General features: G+C 37.3%; 1 protein-coding gene across 11 annotated transcripts in view; it reads left to right on the plus strand.

Moving 5' to 3' along the window:
• unc79 (UNC-79 domain-containing protein) overlaps nucleotides 1–18,066 on the plus strand; it is a 272,091-nt gene that overhangs the window by 209,478 nt on the left and 44,547 nt on the right. For 9 of the 11 annotated variants that reach the window (XR_014127995.1, XM_081735890.1, XM_081735887.1 and 6 more), the window contains exons 36-38: nucleotides 1,186–1,398; nucleotides 11,108–11,226; nucleotides 13,975–14,146. Coding sequence is in view for 10 of the 11 variants with exons in the window: in XM_081735890.1 (XP_081592016.1) it covers nucleotides 1,186–1,398; nucleotides 11,108–11,226; nucleotides 13,975–14,146 (504 nt within the window). In the remaining variant the exon portion in view is untranslated. The other 2 variants (XM_081735895.1, XM_081735894.1) reach the window with 2 other exon arrangements.

Consider the following 18,066-nt stretch of genomic DNA (forward strand, 5'->3'; position numbering starts at 1 on the left):
TCATTTCGCTGTATATACTTAAAAAAAAAGTCAGAAAATTGCTATAAAATATTCTTTTAATACGTTTCCGATCACTGCAGTGAAAATGAAACATAATTTCCAGCGCAGTAGAATGTTTTTTCCTGCATTGTAACTGAATGAAAAGTTCTTCGTAATGTTTGCTGCTGAAGATTTAAAAAAAAATCAAGAGAATAAATGGAATGACTAAGGTCACCTATGGTAGCAAAAGTTGTTTCAAGTCAATAACTGTGCTCATGACAGTTATAGTTTAAAGTGCAGGTCGACATGAAATACTGTAACTTCTTTACTGAGTTGGCAATTTGTAATATGTTTATTGTGCATTTAGTAGATTTGTGTAATGTTGATATTAGCTTAAATAAATCCCATCCGATGTGAGTAATTTTAATAAACTATATTCATTTGAGAAAAGGCCCGCGTTCTTTGCAAATTTATTCAAATATGTAATACAGGAGTCATTTGGAACATGGCATTTTGTTAACGTAAACAGACACTTTGTAGTAGTAGGACAGTGATTTCAGTTGTGCTCTTTGATTATCGCTACACCAATGCAACAAATAAATTGCTGTTGTTCAGGCTTGCCAAGAGTTCACTTGCTGGTACTTGTAATCCCTTTATCGGACTACCTTCATGCAGTAGATTTATTTAATTTTGTTTATTTGACACGTACTGACATATAGTTGAAGGTGGTCTTATGTTCCACTTGTGAGGTTCTTGTATCCCGATATGGTGTATGTCCATCTAGTTTACACCTGTGTTGATTTCTGACTCAATGTATTTACAACACACCTGGGTAGTTGAATAAATTATATATATATATATATATATATATATATATATATATATCTCATAGTAATTATGCAAACTTCAAATGTTAGCTTTAGAGACTAGTAAAAGATAATCTTGTAAAATAGAGAAAATATTCCGGTTTGTCCCTGAGCTGTATACAGAGTGATTACAACTGGTTGCAGTAATTTATTCTAGGAACACACCACTAGAGAGAGAGCGAGAAATAGAAAAATGATTTTTGAAATCTCAATATTCTTTTTCTAATATTTGAGCTTGGACTAACATTTGAACTGTCCTTGTGTTAGCAATGATATCATAATTTTCTTTTCCTTTTTTTTTTTTTAATTTTTAAATTTGTATAATTATACATTGTTTCAGGTTCACCTGTGGAGATAAACAGTGAAAATAATGTATCATCCGAAATCACTTCACCACAAAGTGTATCGCAGTTGGAGTTACCAACTCCAGAAAGACTTCTTCCGATTGGGTCGTATCAAAAAGAGGGTAGTGGTAGTGGAGGAGGAGGTATTAGTATGTGCGCTTTAGTGGAAAGAGTGCGACAGGCGTTCGGGATGACCAGCACAACAAATGGTATTCATTTTCTTCAGTTGTAGTGTCCGTGGTTGGTGGTGTGTAGAGCAGTTCGCAGTGGATAAGAGATAAAATTCACGAAAGATAAATAAAACTCCATTTTTGTGTATAATACAGCAATGTAGTTTTGATTTTTTAATGCTAGTTTAGTTATAGATTAGAATTACCTCTTCGGTGTTCTTTTTTTGGTTGGCACTGACACAATTCGCCTAACGCGATGTTTTAAAGTAACGTAAATAATATTAATAATAATAATTGGTGATAATTCAAAATTTTAATTGAATTGATAACAATGGAAGTCAGAGTCATCCAACGTGTTAAAGAAACTAACTTTCTTATTAAATGTCTATACACCTGTTTTCTACTGATTCGTTCAAATATTTCCTGCCTCCATTGTCCTTTATATTTATATTAATTTCCTTCTATGTTAAAACCAACTGTAAGAAGCTACGTGAATTAGTGTTTTTAATGGGTAATAATAACTTAATTTCAGAATTGTGTTACCTAGGTATATATATTAAAGAAATAATACTTAAATGTTTAACTGTGACTTCCCATATCAGTACTGTATTCGATATAGAATTTATGGTTCTGTGGAAGATGGTTGATTAAGTATCCATTGATAAACGTATTTATTATTATTATTATTATTATTATTATTATTATTATTATTATTATTATTATTATTATTATTATTATTATTATTATTATTATTATTATTATTATTATTATTGTGATGAAGAAGAAGTATTTGCTTTTGGCAGGTCCCGGGACTAATGAGAGTTTTTTTTTTTTTTTTTTCCTTTTCATCTTCTTAATTTTCAGTTTGAGTCTGGAAATGTTTCTTCCATGTTCTTCGATTTTTAGCTATCTCTTTTAACTCGTAATATTTTTTTCTATTTTTCAAATCATCGATCACTTGTGTTCTTCGTATTCCTTGCTTTTTCTTCCATCTTTCCTTCTGTGGCGGTATGAAGAAGACAATTTCTTCGCAAGATGTGTCCAATCCAATTGGCCTTTCTACGAAGGATTGTGGCTAGAAGCGTCCTGCTCTCTTATCCGTTTTAAAACATCTTCGTTTGTTACTCTTTCTGTCCATTTTATCTTCTTCATTTTCCTCCCACACCACATTTCGAAACTCTATAAATATTTCTTCTCTAACTTCTGTAGTGTCCAAGTCTCTGAAGCATACCGTCCAATGCTCCATATATAGCACTTGACCAACGTCTTCCTTAGTCCAATATTAACGCAGCTAGTTAAGAGTGAGTTTTCTTGTTGAATGCTTCTTTGGCTGTGACAATTCTCAACCTGATCTCTTTGGTGCAGTACGCGTCTTTCGTCGAAATACTTCCCAGATATTTGAAATGATCGACCTTTTCAAGTACTCTTTGTTCTACTTTCATCCATAAGGGCGCATTTCAACGAGATATTCTCATGGTTTTCGATTTTTCGATGTTGATTTCCATTTCATATAGTTTCCAAGTATCAATTATTTTGTCAAACATCTCCTGTAGTCTTTCTTCAATTCTTGCTACAATAACCGTATCATCTGCATACCTGATCTTGTTAATGATCTGCCCCCCAATCTTGAAATCTCAGGTTCTCATTAATGCTTCCTTCATTAACCATTCACTGTAAATCTTGAATAATTGGGGCGATATACTACATCCTTGTCTGACTTCTCTTCCAATCTCCACATTATTGGTTTCACCTTCATTGAAGGGCATTTTTACTCGTTGTCCTATGTACAGGTTGTGAATGAGTCGTCGATCTCTCCAGTTGATCCCAATTTCTTTAAGTATTTGCAGAAGTTTCGTCCAATTGACCCTGTCGAAACTTTTTTGTCAGTCTTTGAAGCACAAACACAACACTTCTTTTACATCAAAAACTCTTTCTAAGATAATTCTCATCAACCCAGTAGCATCTCTGGTGCCTTTTCCTTTCCGGAATCCAAATTGATCTTTCTCCAACATCTCTTCTATCTTACTTTCCACCCGCCTTTTCAGTATGCGCGCAATTATCTTTCCAGTCTGGGAAATAAAGCTAAACGTATATACTTCTGCAAAGTAATTTTGCCTGCGCTAGTAGAACTATATTACGAATATGCTACTCAAACGCTGAAATTTGTGTTGGACAAACACCGTGCTCGTGGGTTTTCTCGGGGTTCTCCCGTTTCCTCCCACTTTCTTCATTCCACCATTTCATTCATTTCTCATCATCACCGTCTCCTTTAGCCTAACCGAAATAACCGTGGGACGTAAAACTTAAAGATTCCATTTCATTTTCAAACGCTGAAAGGCAGCAAATTCAAACTGTATGAATTTACCCACTAGTTTTCTAAACTTGTTACGTAAAGAGTAATTTTCAATCCCAAGTGATAATCTTAATCTTTACCCGTACACTTTCTTAAAGGATTTAATTGTAACTGCATGATCGCTTTTTATTTTCTTTTTATATTTCTACCTTTATTTATCTCTAAACGCAACACAATAACTAGCCTACAACATACTGCAATAGTTAACCAAGTGGAAAGTTTTAGAGAGCTGCTTCTGTTCACTGCTTCAATCACCAATAAAGGAAGAACGTGAACAACAAAGAACTCATTTTTTATTCTCCTACTACACTGCATTGTAACATGACTTATTATATTAAAAAGCTATTTGATCAACTGAATGTGTTCCTACTCTTCACACACGAGTGTAAACGTATGATTTTTGACGAAGTGAATCAAAAGCAACTGTACGAGTGTAAACGTATGATATTTGACGAAGTGAATCAAGAGCAACTGTCGGAAACTTTCCACGTACAGAGGTTGTTCTGCCTACGTTTGGCCGATTTCATTCCTTTCCCCTCCCAGGCAGAATGGACTCACCCGACCTGGCTCGTGGCGTCCTGCAGTGTTGTGCAGTGGCTTCCTGGGAACGGAGTTGTTTTTCCGCGCGGACGACAATAACGCACAAAACAGGACCTGTAAGCAAAATGCCGCCCAAACTAAGCCGGTTTTAGGAAGGCTATGTTGCAGCTCTTTATGACGCCCACTTTAGTGTTTCTGTCATTAGAAAACAGTGCAAGAAGAATGGTTGCAACATCAGTTTAAGTGGAATAAAAAATGTTATTAAAAAGGACAAGGGCAACAAAGCTCTACCATTTGGATCACCAACGAAGTTACCTAGGAAGCGGGAATGTACCAAGGTCACATCCAACCACGCAGAGGAAACTTCGCAAAATGGCAATTCAAGATAATCCGCCAATACAAAGGTGTATGGCTAATCGTCTTGACGTGTCTGTGGGGACTGTGAGTCGGACGCTACGCCATCAGCTCAAGCTGGAAAAAGTCATGAAAGCTTGCAGCCATCTTCTCACGGATGCCTACCAGAAGGAACGAAAGTGTAACGCCTGGAAGCTGTACGAACGGCATCTGGCAAAACAAAGGTGGATGTACGTCGTAACGCTCGATGAAGCATGGATTTACCTTTCCGACAACCGAGAGCCATCATGTACCGAGAGAAAGGCGCCAAAAACTTCAGAAGGTGGGTCAGTGTCTGTAAAGAATCCTTCCCAAAAGGGTTCATGGTCGTTACTGGCTACTGTTACCGAGGTAAACTGAAGATTCTCAGTGTGGCGAAGAACTGCAAAATAAATTCGCAGTATTTTCAGGAGCAGATCATGCGGCCGATCTACGGTCATGAGATTCCAACTATGTAAGGAAATGACGCCAATCTGGTGCGCATTCACACGGACAAGGCCTCATCACCTACCTCACGATCGTCCCTCACATTCTACAGGGAGATGGAGGAGGCAAGTGGCATACAGGTGATACCTTTCAATGAGGTACCTGTTAAATCTCCGGATGCAAGTCCTATGGACTATTGTGGATTTGGATTGGGCTTTGGGAAAACGGCATGTGACAACTGTGGAAGGACTTTGGAAAGCTGTGCAAAGGGAATGGGAGAAGATTCCCCTCCCAGTTCTTCAGAGAAGCCTATTACAGTGGACATTACGCTGTCGGGCTATTGTTAGGAACCAAGGAAAACACATCGAACACTTACGGACCTGGCGCCATGGATTCTTCTAAATTTTTTGGTAAGTCGAAATTGACCAAATGTAGACTGAACAACTTCTGTATTTAAAGATTGCAGGTTAGTTATTGTGTCACGTTTAAGAAAAATACCAAAAGCTTTCTGTACTATGCTCCTTATCTCCTTTACATAGCCATCATTGACCGTATGACTAAGATTATAGCTTAAGATAGAAAATCTATCTTTACAGAACAAGTGTCGAAGACCAGTTGGGCAGAAAATCCATCTTTACAGAACAAGTGTCGAAGACCAGCTTGGGCAACTTTCATATATTTTCTCTACTTGAACGTTAGTTCTGTTTCTTCCCTCCCTGTGTTTCGAATATTGCAGTTTTCTCTCATGAATATAATTTGCAGTTACACAACGCTAGTGTAAATTATCAAGCAATGGCATATTAAGTTGAACCTTATCTTGCAATTACGTCCAGCTTAATTCTTAAAACAATTTGAATGTTTCAAGCATTCAAGTAGTACAATGTAAGTGTTCAGCGATTAGGGTAAATAACGTACGGTGTATAGTAGTAAAGATTTTCACAATTAGGGAACCACTTTATGCCATACTTCAATAAATAAATAAATTGAAGTGTATATATACCAGGTTGTTAATGAATTAGACCGACACACTGAAAGAAGTGATTCCTGACATCAAAATAAGTAAACAAAAAACAAAAATCATATGGGCATGTAAGGAAAGGTGCTTAGTTCCCTAGTTAGGACCATTCAAAAGCGTGAAAAAATATATCGCAGTACGTGTTATTTCGAACACGAGGAACCATGGAGCAGTCGACCCTTAACATTTCTGACTTCTCAGCGACTCATTCCGATTCCGTGTTCGCTGTTGTCAAGGCTTACTTTTTGCCTACTTGGACCCATCTTTATGTCTGAGCTGTCTAGTATTTTTTTATGTCCTGTAAACAGGCCCGTATTTAGGTAAGTGCTATTCTGTGCTCGAGCACAGCGCGGCAGAACTTAGGGGGCGGCAAAATTTTGGATTTTTTTTTAAGATTCACAATAAAGTAATATTTAAAACTAGCAACACGCAGAGTCCCGCGCAAGCACGAGAAAATATGTTACTGTGCTTAATTCGCTCTAATTACAGTAGTTACTAATTAGCTAGTTTTCTGGCTATTTTTAGGAAGTCATCCTCTTCCACCCCACTCCAAGGGGTGAAGATGAACTTGAACATCATGAAGACTGATACCGTTAAACTCAGAGACCTCGAAAACAAAGAATTCAACACTAATATCTTTCGTTTTCGATTACTTTTAAAATCTTATCCCTTCCCTGGGAAGTGGAGTATTACCTTGAACTTGAATTTGGATTAAAACTGTCGCTATTCATCTCAACGACCCCAGAAACTATGAATTCAATTCTAATATTAGTCGTTTTTGAGTGGGCGGCAAAATTTGTGCGAGAAGGCGGCAAATTATTTAGAGCACAGGGGCTCACAATATATAAATACGGGCCTGCCTGTAGGGAATTCCTTGCACACCCATTGCATAATGCTGAAATGTGCATTTTTGGATGGCGTATGTACGAGAGTAGTTTGGAAAGTTAGTGGACTGACCTACAAAGTTAGAAAATATGCGGAAAAGTTGTTTTATTTTCCTTGTAATCCTCCTCGGCTGAGATACATTTACTCCACCTCTTCAGTAACGTTTCTATAGCACTTTTGAAAAATTATTCCTTGAGCCCTGCAAAATATCCCAGTACAACGCTTTTCACCTCTACACCCGAAGAACATCGCTGACCCCCCTCCCCCAAATAACTTTTTCAGATTTCTAAACAAGTGAAAGTCCGTGGGGGCAAAATCAGGCGAATAGAGCGGATGCGGCAACAGTTCGAATCTACAAAAATGAATTTCTGTCATGGATGTAAGGGATGTGTGAATGCGCGCATTGTTCTGGTGAAACAAAATTTCCGTCACTTCCGTCGACTTAGCGCCTTATAAACTCCTCACCTGAAACTATAGAGAAGTGAAATTTTACACAGTGATTAGCAACGGATGTAACTGTGCAGCTAATGTATAAAACATAAAGTAATTTCTCCCTTCCTAATCAGTTCACAAACTTTCCAATCCACCCTCGTATGACTTTCGTTACGTTGATATGGACCGCTGCTCCATTTTTTTTTTTTTTTTTTTTTTTCTCGCAGGTTCATGTGAACATCTTTTGTTATTTTGGTGTGAGAAGTTAGCTTTTACAGTTTGTTGATCTAATTCATTAACACCCTGAACTTCAGATTAATCGTGTCAACGATTTTTTCACGCATCACGAAAAATGTCAAAGTAACTTTCAAACAAAAACATACAACAGATTTAGTTATACGTTTTATCTATAAACGTTACAGTAGAGAAAGCACAGGAGATAAACATTTTCGGTGCCAAGATAATATTATTACTGTATTCATAATACACTGATATGAGAACTATAAATGAAGCAAACGTAGAAATATATAGGAGAATTTTAGAAAAACATTAAATGAAATATTTTAGTTTTACGTTCCACGATCATGTCGTGTAGATTAAAGGAAACAATGATGATGAAAGTAATGAAATGATGGAATGAAGAAAGTAGGAGGAAACGAGAGAACCCCGAGAAAACCTACGCACACGGTGTTCGTCCATCACAGAAAAATTGGGAAACTTTAGGAAAAAGAAATGTTGCTTGTTTTGTGAATTGTTCAATAAGGGGTTACGAAAAAGACTTATCTGATGTTTTGTATGAAATTTGGACAGTACAGGAATAATATTAAAAAATAATGAAAAAAAGCTGGAAGTATTAGAGATGTAGGTATGAACAAAATGGGAATAAGAAAACGCTGATGAAATATTGTCCAAATTTGTGGAAAGAAAAACAATAATGAAAACATAAGTAAATATAGCACACGAAGCCATTTGCACATCAAGTGAGAATAAAAATTAAAATCCTACGTTGAGTGCTTTTAAAATTAAAAGAGTATGTATTACAATATTTCATCTGGTGACGTCGGACTAAAAAATGCAAGAAAAGAATTTGTGACATGAAAGATGTGACAGATTATACTGAGGCAAGTGAAGCGAGGTACTTGTCATGTACTTCATATCATAAATTCTCCTTTACCTTTTCCAGTCTATAACTGTGTGTTATATGTACTTTTTTTCATTTAATTTTGGAAGCAATCAAGAGAATATTCTCACTTGGGTAGCGAACTTAATGAAAAAGACGAAACGGACCTGGTGAGGACACTATTGAGAAGAAATTCGTATTACGAATGTGATAGAAGTTATGGAGAAAGACCAGTACAATTGCCGTTCGCTTGAGAATAAGTTCAAATTTGAAATACGTATTATACGGTAATACAGAGACTTTGATTATTTCAATTTCAAGAACTATTCCCAGTTCTGTGTTGTTTGATGTCTTCCTTACTTCCTTACGATGAGCAATAGCATTTCAGTTTGTACAGTTCAATGATTCTAAATATAGTCTGGATACAATCACTTTATTTATCGTCTCATAGTAAGCTTTGCTCTGGAGCATATGTGCTATAGTCATCTCAGACGTACATTCAATTTTACATTTAGTTACGCATTGCTAACTTCGCATAAGTTTCTTGGTAAAATATCACTATATGTGTGTTTTTAAAGTATTTTTAATGTGCAGTGTGCAGTTATATGCTTTCCTTATAATTAAATACAGAAAATGGGGGGAGTGCATGTTATATGCCGGCAAATACGATAATGGACGAGAATGAAGGCAATTTTTACGCCATGACGAAGAGGTTAGCGAAAGACCATAGTGCAGGGAATCTTTTAAATTTGCGGTTTATGACTGTCGGTGGTATCAAAATACTTACGATGATGAAGAATGCAAAGCCCATTTACTTCATATTCATATGCAGAACAACTTGTGGATTATTTGTGATTTTAATTTTCAGTGCACATCCATGCTGTAATTTCTTCAGTAAATCGAAGTTCAATTCATTAAAAAAAAATGTCGGAGCATTTAAGAAGTGATCCAGGTTAGGTGCTTACAAATGGGTTCCATCTTAAAGTGTATTACAAATGGGTTCCATCTTAAAGTGTATTTTAAAAAAATGCAATTTCTCAATTAATGGCGCCTGAACAAATTTTACTATAGAGCAATTTATTTCAATTACAGAAGCCTTGCAGTGATACACAGCTTACTAGATCGCAAAAGAATATTATTATTTGAATGCACAGTAAGGAAACAGAGATAACGTAAACATAGTTCTCGTTTATTACACATATGGGTACATACAAACACTTTTTAAAAATGAAAATTCAGGCTAGAACTCAGCTGTCTCGAGATGCGCTTACTGATAAAACCTACTCTTTATAAAAAAGAAAAAGAAAGAATAAATGTTTGGGCGGGTCTTACATTACTCAGAATTTTTTGGAGGTATTGGGTACGTATAAAAGTTTAATCAGGTTTGACAGGTCACCATTTAGCTGAGTACTTACGTTAAAGTTGGTGCTGCCAGTGCTCACATAGTCGGAGAAATAGAACACGCTGAAAGTCCAGATTTATTTTCCAAAGGGGGTCTTGACTAAGACATAAGAAACAGCCCCAGCCATCCGTAGTAGAATTAGTGGATACATTGCAGATATACAGGACAACGGTCAAAAGACTGCTCAAAGTGCTGGGTTCACCACAAAGTTCGATCGTTGAGTTCCATATGAGCTGAATATCGCGACCTGTACTTTCTTTTGCTTTCGTGGTACAAAAAAGACCAGGTTTCGAGACGTATTGTCGTAGGCGGTAAGAATTAGATCATGTACCGGAATGTAAAGCGTAACAGGGCTATTTGTCTCGTTTTCAAAAAGCCACCATCGATATCCAAACCAGAACTTCACCTCAAAAAAGTGTTGTTAAGTATGTGGTGGGATTCAAAGGAATAATTAACTGGAAAGTTTTGGATCCTAATCATACAACTAATGCCACCTTCTACTGGGAACAGTGGGCAGACTGCGAACAGCATTGTGGTTGGAGTACCCAGACCTCGCTGATCGCCAAGAAATCACAATCCATCATGATAACGCAAGACCACATGCTGCAGTCATCGCATGTCATAAATTAGTGAACTTCGCTTTGGGAAGTTTGATCACATTCGACATATTTTCCTAACTAAGTCCCTACAGACTATTACCTGTTTCGCACATAGCAGAATTTCTCTGCTCGAAAAATCTTTGATGATATGGAAACTATGAAAACTGTCTTACAACGATTCTTCGACTCCATATGTCAGAACTTCTTATCATGCTAGTTAGACATGGATCTCACACAGTTTCAAAAAGGTACTGATTGCGGTAGTCATACACAGTTCTAGGTGAGCTACAGTTAGTGTTATTCGCATACCAGAAAAGATAAACTTTTGCATGTATCCTATACTTATACCTGGAGTTGACGTTTCTCCGATGAAAGAATCAAATGATGTACTATCATGGATCAAAGATAAAATAGAATCGTAGTTACACTATGCCTAATACTTAATTTGAAGCTAATATTCCCCTGAATTTGTGGCTCCGTGTACTGTGTTGACTGTCAATGTGTTGTTGGTGGTGTTTTTGTGGCCTGTTTGTTCTATTTGTTAGTGCAATATGTAATTCTTATTTCTGTAATATTTCCCTAGATAACCATTTGGACGACGAAGTTCTTGATGGAAGAGAAAGTGAGGCAGTTACCCCAGTTGTGAGTCGAACAATAGACTCTTTTGCTAAATATGATACTTACGAAAAGCCAAGTATACAGGTTGGTAGGAAAATAAATGTGCTTTTTAAAATATACAAGTAAGGTCAAATGGTAATTCTAGATCTAAAAATTTGCCTGATAGTAATTGCAATTTAATATATATTTATTCATCGGTTTAATTTCTATAATTTTCATTATCTTTTGAAGATCAGTAACACGAGAAAAATCCAGATGATTTTTTTAAAAATAGCTTTTAAGTATTTCTTGCGAATGTCAGAAACAATTAGGTTTTAAGCATTGTTTTCCTTATAATTCTTCAAGAGTATACTTTTCTATCTATTTGGGCTTCAAGTTTTTATTAATTATAAAGTCGGAAATGTGTGTCAAATATGATCTTCTTTCAATTCAAACAACTGAAGACAACTAGACATTAGTCCTGAATGGTCTTTACAGTCTCTGAATTACTGAATATTATTATAATGTTATTCTGCGAAGATGACGAAATACTAGAGCGTCAACTGAGAGTCGAGTTGTCGCTCCTCTATCTGTCTAAATCTTAAAACTAATTGGCCAGAATAGAGATAGAAACAATAGTAACGAAGAATGTGCAGGACAAATAATTGAGGGCTAAAGAAATTTTAATGTCATTTGTCTATTCTCAACATAATGAATATGAATGCTGTGCTTGAAATACGAGACAGGGAATCTAAAAATGGCCAAAAAAGGCATTTACATTGTGATTCTCTTGACAGCTGATGCAGACCTTAAGGGTATAGTCAACACTAAAACTTGGGTCACCACAGACTAATAGGAAGCCTACAGAATCGAAGTATAGTTGACTAAATCCAAACGGTCCTTTTATATGAGTGTCTTTCGCGTGCCTTTCATATTTCCATGTCTGTCTGGTAAAATACAATAAGTTCTGGGCCTGTCTAAATAATCCGAATTAGATTTTGAAGAAACCTTGACTCATCCTTTCAATTCAGATAGTTTGTGCTTTTGTATTTAAGCCAGATTTAAAATATTTACGTACATTTACAAAATACAAAATTTAAATATTTACGAATTACAGAGATTTCGGAATAAATTCACCTTCTACAGAGCGTCCATAAAGTCTGGGAAAAAGTACATTTTAGTCAATGTAATGGTTATGAATAATATTTTCAACATGATTTCCGTGCTGTTCAATGCATAATTTGATTCGCTTTGCAAGATTAAGGTGAACTCGATGGAATAGGTCTGAATTGCCGTCGATTTCAACACACTGACTGGTAATACGTTCTGTCAGGTGGTTTAAATTTCTAATCTTCATCAAGTAAACTTTCTCTTTCAGCATACCCCAGGAAAGGAAATCAAGGGGAGGAAAATGTGGCGAATGAGGACCTCTTTTCCCAATCCAGTGAAGAAAATTGTCATTCAACCAATCTCTAACAGCTGCAGCAAAATGGGCAGAGGCCCCATCCTGCTGAAACCAGTCTGGAAGTCCCTCATCCAAACGTTCAATTTGAGGCATCAATTTGTCTCCCAGCATGTTCAGATAAGTCTCACCCGTTACATGATCATCAAAGAAGAAAGGTCCTAGCACATGAGCTTTCCACAAACCACACCACACCATCACTTTTTGGCAGCCCTGCTGTTTGGATGGACTCATCCAATATGAATTGCCTTAAGACCAGTATCGAAGATTTTGTCTGTTCACTTACACACGATTGACATAAAACAGCTTCATCACTAAACAACACACAGTCTTTAGTAAAATTGATATTTTCATTCAATTTATCTGCGTCTATCGGGGTCATCTTTATTTAAGTGATGCAATATCTGTAACTTGTATGGATGAAACTTCTCCTCTGCCAAGATTTTGTGAATGGTTGACCTTGGAACACCGAACTACGTGGATGTCCGACGAAGTGATCTCTTTGAGCTATCATAAACCTTAGCTAAGACAGCCTCTTTCGTTTGTCTGAAGTCTTTGGTCGTCCGGAACGGAGTTTGTCCAACACACTGCCTGTTTCTTTAAACTTGGGATTAATTTCCCGACGGCAGTAAAACAAATAGGTTGACGATAAGGGTGTCGAAGATTAAATTCTTCCGCAATTTTGCGATACGACCATCCTTCTCGTCTACTTAAGAGTACCAACTCGACTCGTTCTTCTTTAGACAGAGTCATCATTCAACTGGAAAAGCAAAAACAAATTATTAGAATTCTCTATGTACTCAGACTTTAGGGACACTTTGTAGATTTTTTTTTTTTTTTTTTTTTTAAGACAATATTGAACAATATTTAATAGTGTAGAAATCAACAGTTGTTCTTATGCAACAAATCCTTTACAGGTATATGATACAATGAAATTTAACAAGTGAAAATGTGTGACGCCGGCCTTGTAACCAAGGTTGCCGATGCGCTATTATGCTATTGCTTTTTCTCGCAGACCAACCACACATTCTCACTGTTAAGATCGATGTTAAATCAATCGGAACATAGGGAGTGTATCTAACTTATATCTGTTGTGCTGCGACAACCCAGTGTCTGCATGCCTATGACAATTCAATTAGATGTATATATTGAGAAATAGCTGCGGGAAATAAGGATGATAGTCAAACAAAAAGGCTCTTCAAAAGTACAATTTTTCAGTAAATAAAAATTTATCCACTGCATGGTGTAAATATCTCAACCTATTTTCATGAAAATCATTCTGTAATGTTTCTGAAAAATTTTTATATACTGAATACTTTATTTATAGTGATAATGAAATGATCTGAGAAAACTACAATACTTCAAAAATGTATAATTAAATATTTTTGCAGAGGAAAGGAAATCTTCCAAGTTCAGATGATTTTCAGCACTGGCGTTCGAGTCCTAAGAGATTAGTAAAGCAAGGAGCCATTGATACCTTACCTCCTCCGTTGCATGGAGATACTGAAGATTCACGATCTGCGTTTTATCGCAAAGTTCAAGCGGACAGGCGTCATGCTACAGGTCTGAATATTATTTTTTCCTTGCTTTTTCATTTTTTATTTAATTATGAATATAATTAAGCATACCTCACAAGGTTTCATCTTATATTTTGTACTGTATATTAGAATTACACTTGGATCTATATTACAGTGTGCCATAATCCTATGTATTGCAGATATTGGCAGAAGACTTCGGCAATGTGAGTGTTGATAGAGGTGGTTCTTTCTCACCAATGCGGATACAAATCCTGTACATAGAACAGAAGGTAGACTATATGAAGTCAAGGAAACTGTGGAGCTTTAGCCAACAAATCAAATGTCACATATATATTTGTAAGCCACGATTATGATTAACGGGCAAAACTATTTAATATAAATAAATCACTTTTACTCCATGCTGATCCATCTACAGAGGTTGTTCAGTCTACATTTGGCCAATTTCGACTTACCAAAAAATTTAGAAGAATCCATGGCGCCAGGTCCGTAAGTGCTCGATGTGTTTCCCTTGGTTCCTAACAAGAGCCCGACAGCGTAATTTCTACTGTAATAGGCTTCTCTGAAAAACTGGGAGGGGAATCTTGTCCCATTCCCTTTGCACAGCTTTCCAAAGTCCTTCCACAGTTGTCACACGCCGTTTTCTCAAAGCCCACTTTAGCAATCCAAATCCACAATAGTCCATAGGACTTGCATCTGGAGATTTAACAGGTACCTCATTGAAAGGTATCACCTGTATGCCACTTGCCTCCTCCATCTCCCTGTAGAATGTGAGGGACGATCGTGAGGTATGTGATGATTCTTTGTCCTGTGAATGCGCACCAGATTGGCGTCATTTCCGTACATTGTTGGAATCTCACGCTCATAGATCGGCCGCATGATCTGCTCCTGAAAATACTGCGAATTTATTTTGCAGTTCTTTGCCACTTTACGAATCTTCAGTTTACTTCGGTAACAGTAGCCAGTAACGACCATGAACCCTTTTGGGAAGGATTCTTTACAGACACGGACCCACCTTCTGAAGTTCTTGGCGCCTTCCGGTACATGATGGCTCTCGGTTTGCCGCAGTCGGAAAGGTAAATCCATGCTTCATCGAGCGTTACGACGTACATCCACCTTTGTATTGCCAGATGCCGTTCGTACAGCTTCCGGGCGTTACACTTTCGTTCCTTTTGGTGGGCATCCGCGAGAAGATGGCCGCGAGCTTTCATGACTTTTTCCAGCTTGAGTTGATGGTGTAACGTCCGGCTCACAGTCCCCAAAGACACGTCAAGACGATTAGCCATACACCTTTGTGTTGGCGGATTATCTTGCATTGTCATTTTGCGAAGTTTTCTCTGCATGGTTGGATGTGGCTTTGGTACATTCCCGCTTGCTAGGCAACATCGTTAGTGATCCAAATGGTGGAGCTTCGTTGCCCTTGTACTTTTTCATAACATTTTTTATTCCACTTAAACTGACGTTTCAACCATTCTTCTTGCACTGTTTTCTAATGACAGAAACACTAAAGTGGGCGTCATAAAGAGCCGCAACATAGCCTTCCCAAAACCGGCTTAGTTTGGGTGGCATTTTGGTTACAGGTCCTGTTTTGTGCGTTATTGTCGTCTGCGCGGAAAGACAACTCCGTTCCCAGGAAGCCACTGCACAACACTGCAGGACGTCACGAGCCAGGTCGGGTGAGTCCTTTCTGCCCGGGAGGGGGAAGGAACGAAATCGGCCAAACGTAGGCTGAACAACCTCTGTACAACCTCAGGCGATCTACTTCAGAAGACTTGGTGGAGTAGTTGTGGACGATTAAAACAGTAAAAAGCAATCAAAAATTGAGAATTAAGTTGGTTGGTTGGTTTGGGAAATTTAGATGTTATAGAAATGACCCAATTTTTCCCCTCTTAGAAGCGAAACTTTCGAAAACGCTGAAACACAGATTCCTTTATTTTTATTTAAGAGTTCATATACTAAATTTTACATCTCCAACTTAAGTGAATATTCACATTTGGCACTTTATGAATAAGTAAAGGGAAATTTCAATATTAACATAACCCCTTTTTTTTTAAGTGGAATAATCAGAAACGCTTTAGAACGTGTTTCCTTATTTTTAACTGAAAGTCCATATACCGAATTTCAGATCTCCAACTTAAGCGAATCCCCACATTTGGCACTTTCTAATTAAAAAAAAGAGAAATTTGAGTGTTTTATAAACGCCTTCCTTTCCTCCTTTTGAAGCAGAATTTTCGAAAACGTTGAAATATATGTTCCTTATTTCTAATAAAGAGTTCACACGCCGAGTTTCAACTCTCTAACGTTAAGGATTCCTGACATACACTATTTGTGGGGAAAATTTTGAACTCCTCGTTACCTCCCTTAGAATAGATATTTCCAAAAATCCTCCCTAATTCGTTGCTTATATGACAAAAGGAATATTTTCTCCAAAATTCGGGTGGTCGTCTGAGACTCAACACCGCGTATCTCCAATTTAAGCGAATTTGAGTTTTTGATACCATTTGAATCAGTATAGAATGACGCACAATCTATTACATTCTTCTAGGAATAATCAATTAAATATCCAGATTTTTAAAATTCCTTAAGTGTTGGCAATAACACTTCACCAAAATATCACACACGCGTCGTCTATGGCTTGTTAGGAGAGTTGCGGTCATCGGAAGATATCTTGCCTCAATATAAAGGCAACCAACTGAGACATATTGGCCGAGTCAGCTATACAGATGGTTATCAGTATCATGGAAACACACGTGTTTGCAACACGTAAGTTGAGGTGGTAATACTAAGCATGTGTGTGCTGCGCCTGGCTACTTTTAGTGATATGTTGATTATCTATAGTATGTCAGGCAGGATAGAACGTAGTCGTGTGTATGAGCAGACAGAAGGTGATAATGCAAAATAGTAGATTTTTTGAATTTCAAATAAGGCAAATTGTAAGTGCGTAGTTAGTTGGTGCAAGCGGATCTCAAGTTGCCAGTGTTAGATATGTTGCGAGATGACAAAACAACATCGGTGAAGAGTAACAGTGTACAGAAGAGAAGATGCGGTGACAGAAATCTCCTTTCGTTGAAAAGGATTGTCACCGAGGACTTAAAGAAAATGTAATGAAAGTGACTGCGGAAGTCAATCATCACTGGGTCAGCCTATTGCTATAATCATAGCTAAACACGACAACAGCATAACGTGAACATCCACTGTCAGGTTGCAGTTTCCAGACAGCTTTTCAGAGCTAACGACGCTTTAGCGCAAAAACGATGGTGTCGAGAATATGCGAAGTGGATCGCTAATGATTTGGAACGTGTAATGGGGTCTGATGAGTTATTTTTATCTTATTACCAACAACGGACCATGTTTGTGTGTTGTGTAGCAAATGCCCAAAGAAGCTTATGTTTCTAATTACTTTATCTGTATCTCTGTGATGCTCTGAGCGGCAAATTCCTAATATTCCGTGAGTCCTAGTATTCCTAGTAATTATATTCGTAGGACACATAACTTTTAGTTATTATGAAACTGAAACTGAAATGAAATATTTCAGTTTAACGTCCTACGATTATGTCCTTTAGGCTAAGGAAGACGAATGAATAATAATGGAAGAATTGATGGAATGAGAATATGGGAGGAAACGGGAGTGGTTCGAGAAAAGCCAGGGACGCAATGTTGTCCACCACAAACTTACTTGGCCGGGGACCGAACCAGAGGCCCCACGTACCAGAGGTAAGCGCTCTATCACGGAGCTATTGTGCCTCCAGTCTGTGATTATGTGAATATATTGACTATGCACATCCTATATTTCAGATGTTGTTCCCAGCCAACGATGCACCATTTTCCAAAATGACAATATGCCAATTCATATTGCCTGACCTGTTAAGAGTAATTTCATGAAAATCGGAATGAACTGAAACACCTCTCCTGACCCATCCAATCCCCAGATTTCAACATTATTGGACA

The sequence above is a fragment of the Thermobia domestica genome, chromosome 13 (assembly GCF_964235325.1).
Source record: "Thermobia domestica chromosome 13, izTheDome1.hap1.1, whole genome shotgun sequence".
In the NCBI taxonomy this organism is placed as follows: Eukaryota; Metazoa; Arthropoda; class Insecta; order Zygentoma; family Lepismatidae; genus Thermobia; species Thermobia domestica.